This window comes from Paralichthys olivaceus, chromosome 13 (assembly GCF_024713975.1).
Source record: "Paralichthys olivaceus isolate ysfri-2021 chromosome 13, ASM2471397v2, whole genome shotgun sequence".
NCBI lineage: Eukaryota > Metazoa > Chordata > Actinopteri > Pleuronectiformes > Paralichthyidae > Paralichthys > Paralichthys olivaceus.
The window spans coordinates 19,028,862-19,045,806 of NC_091105.1; the positions used below are offsets into that span (position 1 = coordinate 19,028,862).

A 16,945-nucleotide genomic window follows, 5' to 3' on the forward strand; every position below is an offset into this window, starting at 1 on the left:
AGTCTCTTTCACTGATCATTTCTATTGATTAGTACATTTCATTCTCTGCAATTTATCCAGGGTGGGGTGGTGGTGGCAGCAGGTCAAGCAAGGCAGACTTCCCTCACGCTGACCAACATTTTCCAGTTCCTCCTCGGAGATCTGCAGGCATTCACAGAACAAATAAGATGTAAGATCTCTCCAGTGTTCTGTGTTTACCGTTATAACTCCTGCTTCCATGGAAGGCACCCAGGAGGAATCCTAATCAGATTCACTAACACCTAAACAGATTTAAAGCAGCAGTGGGTCTACTCAAAGCTGAGCTCAGCCACCAAGCGCAGAAAATTCATTTCAGAGGCTTGTATACGCACTCCGGTTCTCTCAGTAGCTACCCAAAGCTTATGAGCGTAGGTGAAGGTTGGAAGTAAGTTTAATGGTAAATCACATGCTTTGCCTTAAGGCTCCGTCTTTACCACAATGGGTCTGTACAGAACCAGTTCAGAGAGATCTTCACTGTCAGCAGTAAAACAAACTGTCAAACTGTGGTTAGTGATCACCTTTGCCCCTGAAAGACAAGTCTAACTCAGACCACTTTTACACCAAAATTAGAATTAGTGGTTATTAGTGGATTTTATTAAATGCTTTTTAAAGAAGGGTATTTAACTCCTTTCCCATTGCCAGGAGTTTGCCTTTGTTTTCCTTGTTTCAACGTCACAAACGCATTGAAAACTGCTGTCTTTCCAAATGAGCCCGTTCACTCAGGGTGTCACGTTTCCATCACTGCAGATGAAAACCTGCGTCTACTGCAGAGCGAAAGATGAATATATCCATTCCCAGCCAGATGCTAATGTTTTTGTTTTTCATAATGTTAACGTTTCAATGAGGCATTTGAATAAACTGATGCTGTCAATTTTCTGAAGGATTCTCTCTTTTTGTCATATATTTTCTATATCAATATCAAAGTCTCTTATCACACCAGAGTTTGAAACATTTGTGTGAAAGCACACATACGTTCCCCCTTGTTTTGGCCTCCTGCTCCTGCTTGCTCCAGATTCTCACTATTATTCAGCAGTGTTGTGCAGACAAAATCAGATGACTTACAAATTAACCTTGTTTGTTTCCCAGTAGTGAGAGCGGACATTGTAAGTACGATTTGAGGACTTTCAGTCCTGAAAGTCTGATATATTTACTTTGTAGATTTGGTCAGAAGACACAACGTGGGTCATTGAAGTCTTGAAGATTTCACAATGATTCTTGATCTTTTACACAGATCTCGTATAATCTCCCGACTTAACAGGTGATTTGGAAGAGTTTCGTTCTGTTACTCTTCCAGTTCCAGTTCCTGCCCTTGAAGCAGGGATTTATTCAGATGACATTCCCATACAGATGATGCAAGAGAACAGAAAGCAATCCTGCTCTGCTGTCTAAAGCCATATATGTTTGAAAATCAGTGCACACTGTGGCCTGGTGCGAGTCCTCAGGGCCGCTGTGCACTGTGCTGTAGAGATCCATGTGAGCAGGGAAAGGTGGGTAATTGAAATGCTGTGGCTGGGGCTTTGCTTTGAGATGTCAGAGTGCGTTACAGCCTCGCTTCCAGCCTCTAATCTAAGGTGAGTTTGCGCTGATGTCTGCTGTGCCATGGCTGTATCTGAGATGGCAGTGACCTAAGCTCCTGATCAGGTCCCATTAGGCCCTGCCGCTCCCTGCTGCCGCTGCTGCTGCAGAGCTCGCTCTGTCCACAGACAGCCACCTGCCAGCTCCACTTACTGTCTGTCAAGGCAGTGACTACAGAGAGGACACCAGCCAGCACCAGAGCTGTAATAAACTATTCAGAAGCTTGTCAAACCGTCTGTAAGGAGAACTAAATACAACTAGGTGTATTTGACTGGTTTTGCATTTTTGACAATTTAAAGAGAGCGCTCATATATCCCTGATGCTTTGAGAAACAATATACAGAAGCGAGGCAAAAGCATTTATAGAAATGTGGAAGCATCAGTATTTTTATACATCACACCACTTTCAAAGCGGAGACTTCAAAGTGTAAAATCACAGGGAAAATGTGGCGAATGAGAAGCGTGTCTCTGCAGTGGAGAGTGGTGGATAGATGGCCTCTGACTCACATTATCACCATCAACACTGACACTCATGAGCACCAAAACTCCTCATTTACTTTGACATCACTGAGGCACGGTGGCTAATTGTTGTTCATTTAGTGGCCCTTGATAGTCATAATTTTCAAAGAGGCTGGCTGTTAATGGCAGATAGGCAGGAGGGAGTGGGAGGACAAGTTTCCACTCACACCCACTCTGCTCCTCTTTTCTATCACAATCTGCCTCTTCCTCCTCATATCCCGTTCTGTTGTAGCTCCATCTAAAGCGGGACATCTACTAAACTCGCCGCTCTAATGATCAAACTGTCTCCCGTTCTCATGAGAACTAAATGCGGGAGATTTTTTAGTAGCTCTTTTAAACTTTTTTGATGACACCACTGCTGTAAACAGATACAAATAGACCCACTAAATAAGTATTGAATTGGCTGCTTCAATCATTCTGCAGTAGACTGGACCTGCTGTGAGCCATAAAAAGTCTACAAAGATACAAGTCCACAGAGGGAAACAGTGATTGGTCTTAAGAGCTGCATGATGCTAAAACAAGCTCATGTTAATGTGGTGTATAATTCTTTATGGCAGTTTCCTCCGCTGAAACGGTCAGTTGGCTCAGATAATAATAATGAATTCGGTTCTGTCGTTATTTGTGTGAATGTCCATTCGGCTGCATCCAAACAGCAACGCCTTGAGATACTTATTAAATAAGTCCACACATGCTCCTTCTCCCTTCTGCTGGTAATTCCTCTTTCCTATGGAGAACCTCAGTGGGCTGAATGCAGCTTTTGGTGAATCCACAATGTCCAAAAGACACTGCCGTCGTGTCCGGTTACAGTGATCATCGGTTACCTTTGAAGTCAGTGTCCAGGAGAAATGAGGGCGAATCATCCTCTTATAGCTCTTCCATCTGCTTTTTATGTTGCAGGATAAGTCTCTGAAGTGTGAACTTCAGTGTTAGGTTGTAATCTTGTTTGAGAGGCAGAATAACATTTCTAAACAATGTTGAAAAATGTGTCTGCTGAACACCAAACTGCTTTTAAGATTCTCTGCTTTCAGAGTGCTTCAAGAAGATATGTTAACTGAATTTATCTGAAGTGTTAGTACTCAACCGAACAGCTAAACTTAGGCATGTATATATAAAAAAAAACATTTTCAGCATTTTTAATTGAACTTTTTTGTCCGTGGATGTGTCGCTATGTGGCGGCTATAAGAACAGGAAGAACTGGTGATACAGTGAGAAGACCAGACCATCTAATTTCGGTTTGGTTGACTTGGTCTACGCGGCCGATGAAGGATGCAGCCAACATCGGCTCCGTCGACAGGGTCCTCAGAAGGATGAGGCCCATGAATCGAGACACGAGAGAGATGTGAAGTAGACACAGCGAAAAAGAAGAACACAATAAAGCCACATCCAGTGAAAACCGAAATACTTTGGAAGCTAATTGAAAGTTCCAGCTTTAATATAAGACGCAGCCATGGAAGTCATTTTTTCTGTGTATTGGTTGATATGTTGTTTGTTTTTTAGCAAAGACAATAAAAAGCAAGTGTGTGACACCAGTCCTTTGTTCTTGAGCTTAGTGGGTGGCAGAGAAGAATGTGTTTTAATGCTGATGAAGCAGCGATTAAAGAGGAAAATGGACTTGCTACATGCCACCATGATAAGATGCAAGGCTCCTCCCTGAGGCTATGACACTGCAGATGACTGTAATCCTAGAATAGTCGGAGTGGGTGGAGAAGCTCTTAGTTTTCTACTTACTGTCCCACTATTACACACAGCTGCGTTTCTATTTCGAGCCACCGATTCTTGTGATGTGAATTGTCACTCCATTGTGTCACTCCAGTCTCCACCAGCCTTTGAGCTGCGGCACACTGTTGTTGATGAGTGCTCTGGGAAGCCGGTTTGGCACGCTGACATGTTGTCAAAGATCTGCCACAATGAAAGGACTGGCAGTGGACAAGACTCGTAAAAAATAGCAGCAAACAAAAGCTAAGTGACATTAATGAGCCTACGCTAGTGCTGCTGTAGAGTCCCCGGAGGTTTCACGCTCACAGACATCAGTTTGTCTGCATCTGTGTTTCTTGTCAAACAACGTGACATGAAAGCTGCACATCTAAAGACCACAGAGTTGAAAGAGAAATATGTCCTCGCAAGCAAAGTGAAGGTTTAGAGAACACTGTTCTATAGAATTATGCCTCCATGTATTCATAGACATATCTATAATGTATAACCACCACTGAAATTTAACGTTAACGTCTAAGTTGTTACTTTCCAGCCGTTAATAATCCATGATGGCTCTATAATACAATCTGTGTAATAAACTCATGGGACCACAAGGTGTCTCTTAACCTCCACAGAAAAGCTGCGTGTGCTCCGCTACCAGCCGCACGTTTCATCATTTGAGAGGGGGATATTAAAAAATACTGGAGACAGCAGGTTGGGGGTGTGGAGAGGAGCAGAGGTGAAGAGAAGGAAGGAGGAGGAAGGTACAGGCTGGATGGTTCAGAGCTGGAGCAAATGAAAGTCAAATGGGCTTTTGAATGCAGTACCCTGGAGAGAGCTTTGGGCAGAGGCTTTCTGCGCACAGGTCAAAGCAATATACAGTTTGCTTTTTATCCTCACTTATTTTACTACTTTCTTATATTTACAAAGAGATTGTGAACATTTGTAGCCTCACTTCCACATTTATTGTGATTCTTATCTACAGCTACGGCTGTTTCAGTATCTTTTTAATGCGAGCAAGAGCTGGATTTCTAAACTAAAGAACAACCACATCTGAAAGTCAACTTCTGTTCGCACCAATCAACTAAACTGTTCCATCGTTCACATTCAAATGTAGACAAGACGAGAAATAAATCCATGAGATGGTGCACTCGGTTGCACCGGTCAGTGTTTCTGAGTGACTCTTTTTTGCATGCATATTATGAAAGTGACAATAAATCTAATTTCAATTGATTCATATGCATTCACATTGATTGAAGTTTAATTGGACTCAATCCCACATATATCATTTTGCTGTCCCAAATACTCAACTGAGCTTCAAATGCTTATTATCCCACTTAGTCCCCAACAACTGCAACACTATGTCCTGTTTGAATAAGCTGTCCTGGAAACTACAAGGACCAGTTGTATTAAGAGATTTCTGAGCTTATTAATAAATTAAATCATGTAATTATTATTTAGTTATTTCATGCTGAATAATTCAGTGACAGACTAGCAGGTTTGGGATTTATTGACAATTATACAATTATTATATAATTTCATCTGTATCATTTCACCAAGTCTCCTGGAATCATTTCATAAAGGGCAAAGACTAAGTAAATATCAAAGTTATACAGTTTATTTCATATATCAGGATAAAACCTTAAGAGGTCTAACTTTTACTTGTGATAATAGTTTTAATTTATAGAGCAAAAATTACCTAACATCAGCTAGTTCTAGTTTTTTTTTTTTTTTACTGATTTACTTATTTATTTATTTACTGATTTTGTTTGTCTTACATATTAAACTGAATAAGTTTTGTTTTCCTCCAAATCTTCAGATTTAGGAAATTAATAGCTTTTTTCCCCCCATTCTCTAACATTTAACTGATAAGTCAAGAGAACATTTGGTAATTCAGTCAAAAATGAAAATGATAATGAAGCGTTGTTTGTTTGTTTTTAGATTCATGTTTTTGGTGATTTTAATTTTTGCCTTCTCATGCATTCCAGTGATCAAGCATGAGGCAAACAATTAACATTTAAATGTGCAGTTCAAAATGCACCACAAACGCTAGTGGCTCATGGAAGCGAAGCTGTATTGTGCTAATAGTTAAGTTTCAGTAATCACACTACAATTACTGTAAATGTCTTCTTATGTTCAGTACATTAAAATTTGCACCTAATTTTCACAATACGTTTATAAAACAGTCCGGGGGGCATTGTGTTTCAAAACAAATTTGCTAATGATAATTGGTTTCATGCACTGCCTGTGAACATGATCTTTAAATCAGCAGGGAGCCCTTATTGTAAATATAAAGAGAAAAAACAATAATGTCGTGTAATAATGTAATGATCTATAATAAAAAAACCTTTAGTACAGTTCTAATCACTTGTTTGCTTTGCCACAACCACTTAGGCTTCATCAAGTGGGGGATCATTCTCCAAACCGAAGCTGATGAGGACCCTGTGTAGAAATGTGTGCGGAGAAGGAAAGCTCTAAACTCTTCTGCTGTTGCTATGAGAGTGGGATTCTATGACAAGGTCACATTTACAATCTTGTGGCGAAGACATTTACAATCTCGTGGCTGAAAGGAGGAATCTTTTTATTTCACTCATCTTTCTTCCCCCTTCTCCATGACTTCTGCTCATAACAAGGTTTTCCTCTTTTCTGATTGATCGCACCATAAATGCCAGTCTTTATTTGTTCGCACTGTTCTCTACTGATTGGTCCACTGAATGTATCACATACAGCCTGAGTCCAAGTCCACCACTGGATCTGTTTCCCTTATCTCCTGCAGAATTATGGAGCTTAGAAAAATAATTCACTACTGGGAGGATGGCCTTCTAATTAAACTTGTGTATCTATGCAGTAGAAAGGGAGAAAAATAATCTAAAATGGTGCATGACTGGAGAAAACTACGTCACTCTGAATGCATCAGACTCCCAGGCCTCTCTCCTGGATGCTTGACCTGAGCTTCAGGTATGTTAATGGACCCAGGCTCTGGGATAAAAACTAATTTTTTAGTCGCTATGAAGAAAAAATAGGTTTTCTGTTTTTTATTGTACTTGTACCACTCAAACCTCCACTCTGATACATTTTAAGAGGGGATTATTGTATTTTTCTACTCAATTACATTTTTGACAGCTTCAGATCCTTTTAAAATGAAGTTTTAAACAATGGCTAATAGAACAAGCTTTTAAAACACATTGTGAAAGATTAAACCAGTGATTTTGAAAATTTGTGGCTTCTGAAAAAGCAATTTACGTATTTCAGATGTCCGAGTTGTTCAAAGCTTTTTCCCTCTGAAGATCTCAAAGGCTTTAATGATCCATTGTTCCACCACAAATCAAAGAGAGACAGAAGCTGTCACAATAAATCTAATGTCCCTGTATATAAAACTGTTTAAAACATATTTTGCTGTAGCGCAACCTATTTACACAGCTGCTTCAATATCGTTGATATAATGATGTCATAGAGCTTAATAAAATTATATAATAATCGGTCAAATGACTATTTTTACTTAAAATCTATTTACTAGCCTATATCTGATGGTGTCAGGTGTATAAATGTCAATATTACAGCCCAGAAACTGTAGCTAAATAGTGCAACACATTTTAAACACTGACTGTGCCCCTGAACTCATATCACGTGACTAGTTACACACACTGAGCCAATGTAAACAGGAAGCAGATTGTCACTCTGCAGTTAGTTGCTTAGTAACAGAAAATACTACAAACGAAGACAGCAACGGGGAAAGGTGGAGCGGCTTTCAGACACGAATGTCAGAGAATGTGCACATAATTGGGTCCGAACATTCCCTGGAGTTTGTCTTTCACGTTTGAACCACGCAGCAGGGGATTCTCTGCTCAGACGCCAAGATGTGATTTTTCTCTGTTCGGCTCGTCTTCCTTTTTACCTGTGGAAAACTTTAGTGGGCTGAATGCAGCTTTTAGTAAATGTTTTTAAAAAGTCCAATTTGAATGGTTGGTTCCTAATGAGGAGGACACATATGCTGTTCCCCTACATCCAGAAGACACTGCTGTGTCCTGTTCAGCTACAGTGAGGATCAGTTGCCATTGAAGTCAGTGTCCATGAGAAATAAGAGCAAATTGTTGCACTCAAGGCTCTTCCATCTCCAAGGCAACACAGTGGGAAAATAAACATTGCTCATCTTCATATGACAAAGTGGGTTGGAAATCGGCAAAGTTCCTGTTTAAATTAAGAGATAAGCTGAGCCTGGCTCTGGTATTGTGCTGAGCAGAAAACTTTGTGGACCATTCACCACCTTATTCCCTCTTTTTCAGATGCTAATAATATATGACAGAGGCTTAACAACTCAATAATTGGCAACCGGCTGATTTTCAACTGTTCTCCTCTCACACGTACACAGTGTTGTCTTTACACCGTGCCATTTGAATGCTAAGTGTAAGCGTGTATGATCAAAAGGCAGGAGAACAAGACTGTTGCACTTATGTATGGTGTTTTCTGAATGCTTTCATTATTTTATCAACAGCAATTCATAATCATTGACTTCACCAAAAACAGTGTTGAACAAGAATTGATTGGAGTGAGTGCATTAAGATTTCTGAGCTTGATTGACAGCCCCTTTTACCCCTGAGATAAAACTAATTAAATAACATTAAGAGAGACTAAATTTAGTGGAATCACTTCTGACTTTTAAAGCCAGATAAATAGATGCAAAATTACTGGACTGACCTCTGGGGTGCCTTATTTTACTGCATATGCATATTGGAGATTAAAAAAAACACCCATAAATATTAATGTGGTGGGGGGGGGGGCAATTTCCAGAGTGCAAATAAGCTGTGCATTATCTCTGTGTGGGCTTAGAGTGGATTCAACCTGATGCCCCTTCCTTCGCCTGAGCAGGCCACACTGAGAAACACTCAAAGATGGACTAATGGAGCGGATAATACTCATTATGTCGGGACACAGGCAGAAGATCCAGGAGTGAATTAATGCACTGTTAGTGCACACATAGCAGATTCATTAATGTAGACATACTGTACAGGTCCAGTTGCACAATTGCTTTTAAGTTACTCTTTTGAATGTGGACTGGTTTGTCCGCACAATTTTTTCCCCTAGAACATAATCTCTTGTCTCCATTTCCAGTTTTAGAAAGCATGAAAAGTGATCTGATTTGTATACATATCCCATTTAAATAGAGGGAAGATTAGAGGCGCATCAATCTTGGCTCGGCCCCAGGGAACAAAGAAAAAGGTTACTAAATTTATCACTCTGCCTTCTGTTGCAGGAGATTCAAAAATGGGAGTCGGAGTCTGACTGACTGTCCTCTGGGGGAGAATACAGCTCCCCCTCTGTGTACTCTCACAGCACAGAGACAATCAATTACACACACAGACACACAGACACACACACACACACACACACACACACACACACACACACACACACACACACACACACACACACACACACACACACACACACACACACACACACACACACACACACACACATCCTGCTCTCATCACTGTACCCACATGCAGTATAGTAACACTGTGTTGTACAGAGTTACTGTAATGATGAGCAGTGAATTAGGAAATCCAGCAATATCTATAGTCAGATCTTTTCTATTTCTATTTTGGTTCTATTTAAAACAAAAGTAAACAAAATCCACAAAGAACAAGAATTATTTGCATCATATTTAAGGTATTCCATATCTAAAAATGTGGCTTAAAGTTTAACATTGTTGTTTTTCCTCAACTGAGACTTTTGTTCTGTTTTGTATATTTTTGTACATGAGCAAAATCCACTGTCACATCTTTTTTTATGGGTGGGGCTGGGAGCTTGCTGACATAGTGACTACTTCTGGGGCTTGTTGACGAACTACTGTAGCTGGCAGGGTGGACACAAATAGACAATAGGTAACCACAATAGTTTGCCATAACTTTCTCTAACCCAGACTGTATTTACTTGCACTAATGATGTCATTTGGAACCAGAGGCTGTACAGTAGTGATCGTAATGTGCAGCCATGGTATCTAGGTTCAACCAATACACACATTCAACCGATCAACAGTCTCAGCTGTCAATCAGGATTTTTCACATGATCTTTATATCATCAAATAACTAATTAAAACCAAACTCATCAGTAACGTGAACACTTGAACATACATCATGTTGTGTGGTAGTAACTACCTAAAATTACCGACACCATCTTTAAGAAACATTTATTTAACATCTATTTGATTTTTTTAGTTTGGTCCATTTCCAATCTACTAACATGGAGGAGTAGGGGGTTTATGACTTATACAACAGCTACCATCTGATTTTCTGAATGTACACAAGGGAACATTCTTGCTCGACAATGTTAAGGAGCTAAGACGATATATAGATTTCTTATCTGCTTAGAAAAGGATTTAAGATAATCAAAAGCTTTTCTACCTGCTTCTCACACTGGCCGTAGTCTGCACCCTGGTCTGGTTGAAAGAAGGTTATCTCTCCGAGGTTCTTTGCCATCTCGATCAGCCCCATGGCCGTCCTCACTGTAGCATTACGGGCGTGGACAAACACCATCACCTGATAGACAAAAACATGGGTGATTATTACTTCAACATCATGTAATACAAATCATCTCATCCATAGAATTTCACTTCAAGGTCGACTGGTTCAACAATTACTGCGCAGAATGTTAGACAGGTGAACACTCTCCAAACCCTCTGCAGGTGTAACCATGTAGATACACATAGATGGTGACTATTTCAAAGTTAGAGGCAACAGAAAGTGTTGAAACAAGGTGTGGTTCTCCACCAAACCTTTAGAACCGAATTGTTGCTTTTCGTCAGATGTTATCTGGGTTTGTGGAATGGACAGATCATGGACAATCTTCCAAAAGATAGTCGCTAATATGCTGTTTTTGGTGATGGTGTCAAACATGTTGGTCCAAAATCATCTAGAAGAGTTCAGTCGGGTTGAGATTTGGTGACTGTCAAGGCCAACACATAAGAATCACCAAACACCTCTTCATGTCCTGTATTGATTAATCTGCTTTCCATATCTTCCTTCAATCACTCCCTTTGTCAAGGAAGTAATGTTTTCACCCCTGTGTGTTTGGTTACTACTGAATGTATGTCCAATAACTACGGTTAAAAGATGGAACATAGGCCAAGAAAAACCCATTATGTTTTGTCACGGATCTGGACAAATAGTGGATCCCTGATTTTTTTTGTTTTACTTTCTCTCACTTTTGCATATTGCATGTCACCTTTCATGTTTGTAACATCTCTTATCTAACCTGAGTAAAATGCTAGATTTTGAGAATAGTTTAACTTTTAAGAAAAGGACAGTCAGGTGCTGAAATTAGCTTTGAAACCCTTTGTGCTTGCTACGATCATTCCTCCTGTTCATACTGGCCAAGACATCTCACTGACTCTTCCAAGTCCTTGTTCTGTGCAAAAATAAATCCATATGTTTACCTGAAACATTTTCAGCAGTCAGAGTAAGACAAGTAAACCTACTTTACATATTCTGAGCCTTTTCATTCTTTATTTAGGAGTATGCAGATATTGAAAATATATTCTGTTAGTGTTGGCAACAGCAGTATGAACCCACTGCATTCACTGTTAAATACTGTTTTTAATTGTGTAACATTTTAGGACTGAAATATATTATAAGAACAAACAATATTGCATGACTGCACACACATACAGCAGGCAGCTGTGTGTATGCTCCAAACACAGTGGGTCCGAGGAGACCACTGCAGCAAACGTTATTTATTGAAGGTGTTTTATCAGCACTACTGAGCTGTGTGGAATCATTGTTGGCAGTAACCGCCGGCTTCTCAGCTTATTAAACTTCTTTCTGGCAGCATGCTTCCCGCCAAGAGGGCAGCAGGAAAGGAAATTTCATCCATCAGATCCTCCCAGATGAAATTAATATATGTCACAGCCACTTCTTGACAATTTAATATTTTGAGCAAAGAAGAAGCGTTCCCAGCTGAGCTGTGTCCTCAGCGGTCTTAACCTATGAGAGGAGTCTGGACTGCACCATTGTGGGGGGGGGGGGAAATTAAAAAAAGTTGTCAGCGGTGCAGTAGAATCAAGTTGGTCCTCAAGGTCCAGGGAAAGAGTCATATCGAGTGAGTCTCTAAGGGAGAGAGTGTGTGTGTGGGGGTGCAGGGAAAAGGGTGTGTGTGTGTGAGTGTGTGCCCGTGTGGGTAAACTTGCAATAAAATGATGCAGACAGGATAACAACCATGATCAATAGGGAGTTCAACCCCTGTAGCAGATGGGAGCTAAATGATGAAGTCTGCATTCACAACTCTCATGCTCCCAAAAGGCCTTTCTGCGGCTGCAGAGTGGGAGCAGAATGAGTGGAGGGTGGTGGTGGGTGGACGGCGTAAGGAAGTGGAAGGTAACACTGGGAGAGATAAGGCCTTAAGAGACTTTAGATAGCAGGTGTTCATTCCAAAGAGTTTGCAGAAGTAGTTATTGCAGGAGTTTTCTGTTCATGAAAAAGAGAAATATGTTCACGGGAAAGATTCGTAGTGGACCCACATCACTTTAATTGGTTCTCGTCCAAACATTGTCATATCACAGTTTTAGTAAAAACCAGAATCTTGTGAAATGAAGATTATTTGTTGTAGAACTACGTAGAAAATAATTTGTTCACAGAAATGTCATGTCCTTTATTATGACACATACAAACAAACTCTGCTAAACAGAGTTTAAACATGCAGCAGGGTTCTTACCTGATGACCAGCTTTAACCTGCTCCAGGACTTTGTTGTAACAAACCTCCTCCATATCATGAAGCTGCTGGATCTGAACAGGTCACAAAATCACAATGTGTATTAATTATCTGATGCAACTAATCAATCCCAGGTAAATAGCTTACAAATTCTACATACTCAAAGTATGCCTTTAAACCAATTTCCCTCTCCCTGACTAAACCTCCGCTACAGTATGAGTAAACAATAATCTCAACACAGACACTGGAATAGTTCTTCTCATAGTCAGACATGACCTTGCTGGAGTCGAACAGAAAGAAATCTGTTGTAGGAACAGAGAATAATTCCTGAGCCTAGCAACAAACAAACATGGACACAGCAACGAAAATCCTGATTGAGACTAAGTTTAGAGCTGCTACAAGACTATAAGACAATGTGACTTATGTCCAACAGGTTTAGACTGACGGCATCATCGTTTGTTTACCTTGTTGGTGCTTTTGACGCCAACAAAGGTCTGTCCAAGGGGCACAGGTCTGAAGCGACTGTCGAAGAAGAAGAGGCCAATATAAGGGTTGACATGAAGGAATGCAGCAACATCCAGGTAGTTGGGCAGGGTGGCTGATAGTCCCAGGATCCTAATCATACTCTGGGTGGACTCCACCTAACCATCAGACAACAACACAGAGTTAAAATGATACCAAACTCTATTCTATCCAATTGGATTGCAGGTCAGGACAGGAAAAGGCAGATGTGTGCACAAGTGTAAGGAAAGTGTGTAAAGTCTTAAAGGATTAAAGTGACAATTTACGAAATACACTACATTCATTATAGACAACCATTAATACACAAGAACATAGAATTGTAATTATCTTGAATTAAGCTTTTAACAATTAAATTAGCTGCTCACAATTGAAATGGCAAATTTTGCACAATATACCTTCCCACATCACTAATTTCATTCACCGATTAGTTCCAGACTTTTGACTTTATTCAGTTGCAGTTGAGCTACAGACAACAAGGCAAAGATCACACTTCAGGAGGGGTTTGAGATTAAAAGACCTTCAGTGAAAGGAAGGATTGTGTCCTTTGAACCACTGTAAACATCTGAGCACTGGTGAGAAGAAGGACGTTTAATAAATAATATTGTAGAAGTTCTATCCGCAGGTATGTACTGAATATTTACCAAAAAACCACCAGCGCCTAATGGTGCCATAGTCCATATCAGTGAACTCACACAATGACAATAAGAGGAAATTAAGACTATTTCCTGAACAATGTGAGCACACAGTGGAGGGTGGAGCAATTAAAACGGGCTGAGAGTCGTGTGGAAAATGTGTCAACAACAAAAAAGTCTTGTGTGTCAAATAAGAAGGCTTCAGGGTCAATGTCTTTGACTTCTGAGATACAATAAATAATCTTTCTCTTGCACTGCTTTGCCTTTATTGTGTCTTTGAAACTTGGAGAACATTCTTGAAGGTGTGGTGGTGATGGGAGACTGTGACAGGGAAGATTGGTAAGGCCTTTAATGTGATGCAGTACCTGTCAAACCGTACCATCGAGATAAGACCTAACCAATCCCAGCACTGGCCCGCACTACACATTCACACCAGTGCTTTTCAACCTCCGTGCAGCATGTGCATAATGTTCACCCACATAGAGACTTTTACTTTACGCAAAAATGTGCTTAACTGCTTCTCTTTACAGGCATGAATATGACACGTTTCTACAAGGTTGTTGCATCTCTAAATGTCAATGCAATTGTGAATTTAGAGTTTGAGTGGGCAATGAGCTGAACATAATAAAAAAGAATAGCTCATAATATCAAAATGAGATCACGTGGTTATCTGTATGACCTCTGTGGTTTTGTTCTGAGACCCGTGCAGTTCACAAAGCTCCAGAGAACTTATTTAAACAAGGAGTATCTAAGATCTGCAGTGGATTTGCTTTCACACCTGGAATGCCTGGACCTTTAAGTCCCTAAAATCAGGATGGATAACAACACACAGCTGATTCCTGCCTCGACAAAAATCTGGCGAGCCAGGGAACAAAGACATAAACTGTGCTCCTGTGTAAAACATCTCAGTTTGTAATAAAAATCAGCACACAAGTGTTTCATCTTGGAATATGATAATAACCAGGATGGCTGCTCCCTCTATACCACCTACACGTTGTACATATCTGTATACCAGTAACAACTGAATTAATTCATTGTGTAGAAATGGAACCTAAATGTCACAATAGCAGGATACATTTATAAGTAAGCAGTCAGCAGCATCAGTGTGGGATAAACGTGTCTATATGAAACGAGAGGAGGATATTATTGAGCTAAACCACAGAACTCTCTGGCTCTTATAATAAACTACATACATTTCATTCAAACTCCAACTACATGAAAAGTAAGTTCCAGCTTTACTGCAAATTTCAGCTGTTAGCAAGTCTGTTGGTTTGGGAAGCAGAGTGATCTGTCAGAGCTCTGCCACTGTTTTATTCACCAAAGTGGCAATAAACACGTTTTTTGCTGCAACCAATCACTATGACATAAATGTCTATTGCACAATATAATAGCTATAGATGATGATAATGACACCATCAGGTTTTAGATTGCCTTCTCTTTAAGCCTCACTTACAAAATGCTGAAGCATTTACAATAAAAAGGAAGATGGCGGTTGCTGATGTGGAGGGGTCTGTTGAATCTGCTGTGGAGACAGTACTAAACTAACTGGACGGTATATTTTCTCTCTAACACTGTACACTGCAGTTTGTTAATGTTTTCTTTTTCTCTGTGCTACGTCACGTTTCATTGCTGTTGAGAACGCCCCCTCTGAAATAAAAAACGAACAGAGAGGTTCCAAACACATTCACAAATACAAATGTATCTGATGCCAGGTTGACGTAGTTGTGCTTTGATTGATGATTTCCATTTAAGCTACTTATTTCTACGTGACTAGGTGATGTAATCAGTGAATTTTGGACCTTTTCCTCTTATAAATTTCCATCTAATCACAGCCAAAGTCACCTCTTTTTTTAAGATTAAGATTTTTAAAATATTTAAGAAGGACCATAGAATATAATACAGTGTTTTACAAATTAAACAAAATAGCAACAATAACTACATCTGTAATTATATTGCAACAGTGAAGAGGTCCAAGATAATATTTTATTTTCCCTTTGCAAACAACTGTATAATTATAAACAGGTCTTCTGATTTGTGTATAACAAGGTTTTGAGTATGGAGTCATTTTACAAGGTCGTAAAATAAAGTGCAGCATTCACCACTGATCATTTTGATCATGTCAGTGTATCCGTCTGCTGCTTGGAGCTGGACAGGTCGTGTGCAATGTGTTACAGGAAAAAAGCTCATTGCTAAACACAGCTTCCTGTTTTTCTTCATCAGAGAGGAGGATGATGATGATGATGATGATGATGGTGATGACTCTGGGGTCATTGGATTCATTGTTTATATACAATGGTATGTCTGTGGGCTCAGCAGTTGGTGTAAACCTTTTTTTAAGAGAGAACACAAGCAAGAGTGTGTTGATAGCTGACCAGATAACAATGAATAGGACTATTCAGCTTCTCAACCCACAACAACTGCATACCATTGTCATTGTGTAGGCATGTTGCACCTCATAATAAAAGGTGTGCCTTTAATAGAGTATACATGCTCCTTAAATGCCAGATCATGGCGAAAAAGCCCGACAACAGAGCGACATGTATTAGAGGGAAGACGGACTTTATCTTGAAGGCAGTGTATAATTGGTAGAAAAAACACCCAGGAAGGGAAATTAAGTCCAAACAAAGCTCATCCAAGCGAAACATCAAAGCGATAACTGTCTCACTTCTGAACCATTTGCATAAAAAACAGGGACAAATATCATTTAGTTTACAGGGATTTCCATATTAACGAGTCTGAAGACATGAAGTTAAGCGCCTCGCGCATCAGAAGCGGCCGCTGTAATTCCGTCAGCACAATCAATTATAGCAGTCCTTCAGGTGTGGCAGTAACTAGACAGAGACACGAGGGAGGTGGGGGAGGGTCTGCCAGGCGGCGTCTCCTGTTAAGACGCTGGACTAAGCATATTCTTGCACAAAGATAAACAGACACTGTCTCTGTGCCAGTCATATACAGATATAATTAGTGGCAGAAAGGAGAGTAAAATCCAGGAGATCCACTGGAGCAACTAACAACAGACACAGCACAGCACAAACCTGCTTTTATAGATGAATCTAACGTGGTAAAAATGCTGTGTACAATAGATAGTGGTTTTCTATATTTATGGTTTCCTATATTTATCTTCCTCTTTGATCCATGTGCAGGCTATAACTGTGTGTGTGTGTGTGTGTGTGTGTGTGTGTGTGTGTGTGTAATATATCGTATTACTCTGTGTTATAGAGCTCAACTGGCAATGTGTTACAGTGCAGTGGCTAGTTTATCAATAGCCAAATGTTGTTACA

General features: G+C 40.0%; 1 protein-coding gene across 2 annotated transcripts in view; it reads right to left on the reverse strand.

The window, feature by feature from the left end:
* The window catches only part of ascc3 (activating signal cointegrator 1 complex subunit 3), a 125,971-nt gene that overhangs the window by 41,898 nt on the left and 67,128 nt on the right, over nt 1-16,945 (reverse strand). For both annotated transcript variants that reach the window (XM_020091324.2, XM_020091325.2), the window contains exons 12-14: nt 12,975-13,151; nt 12,513-12,584; nt 10,208-10,342 (exon numbers count right to left, since the gene is read on the reverse strand). In XM_020091324.2, coding sequence (XP_019946883.1) covers nt 10,208-10,342; nt 12,513-12,584; nt 12,975-13,151 — 384 coding nt within the window. The remainder of the gene's footprint in view (nt 1-10,207; nt 10,343-12,512; nt 12,585-12,974; nt 13,152-16,945) is intronic.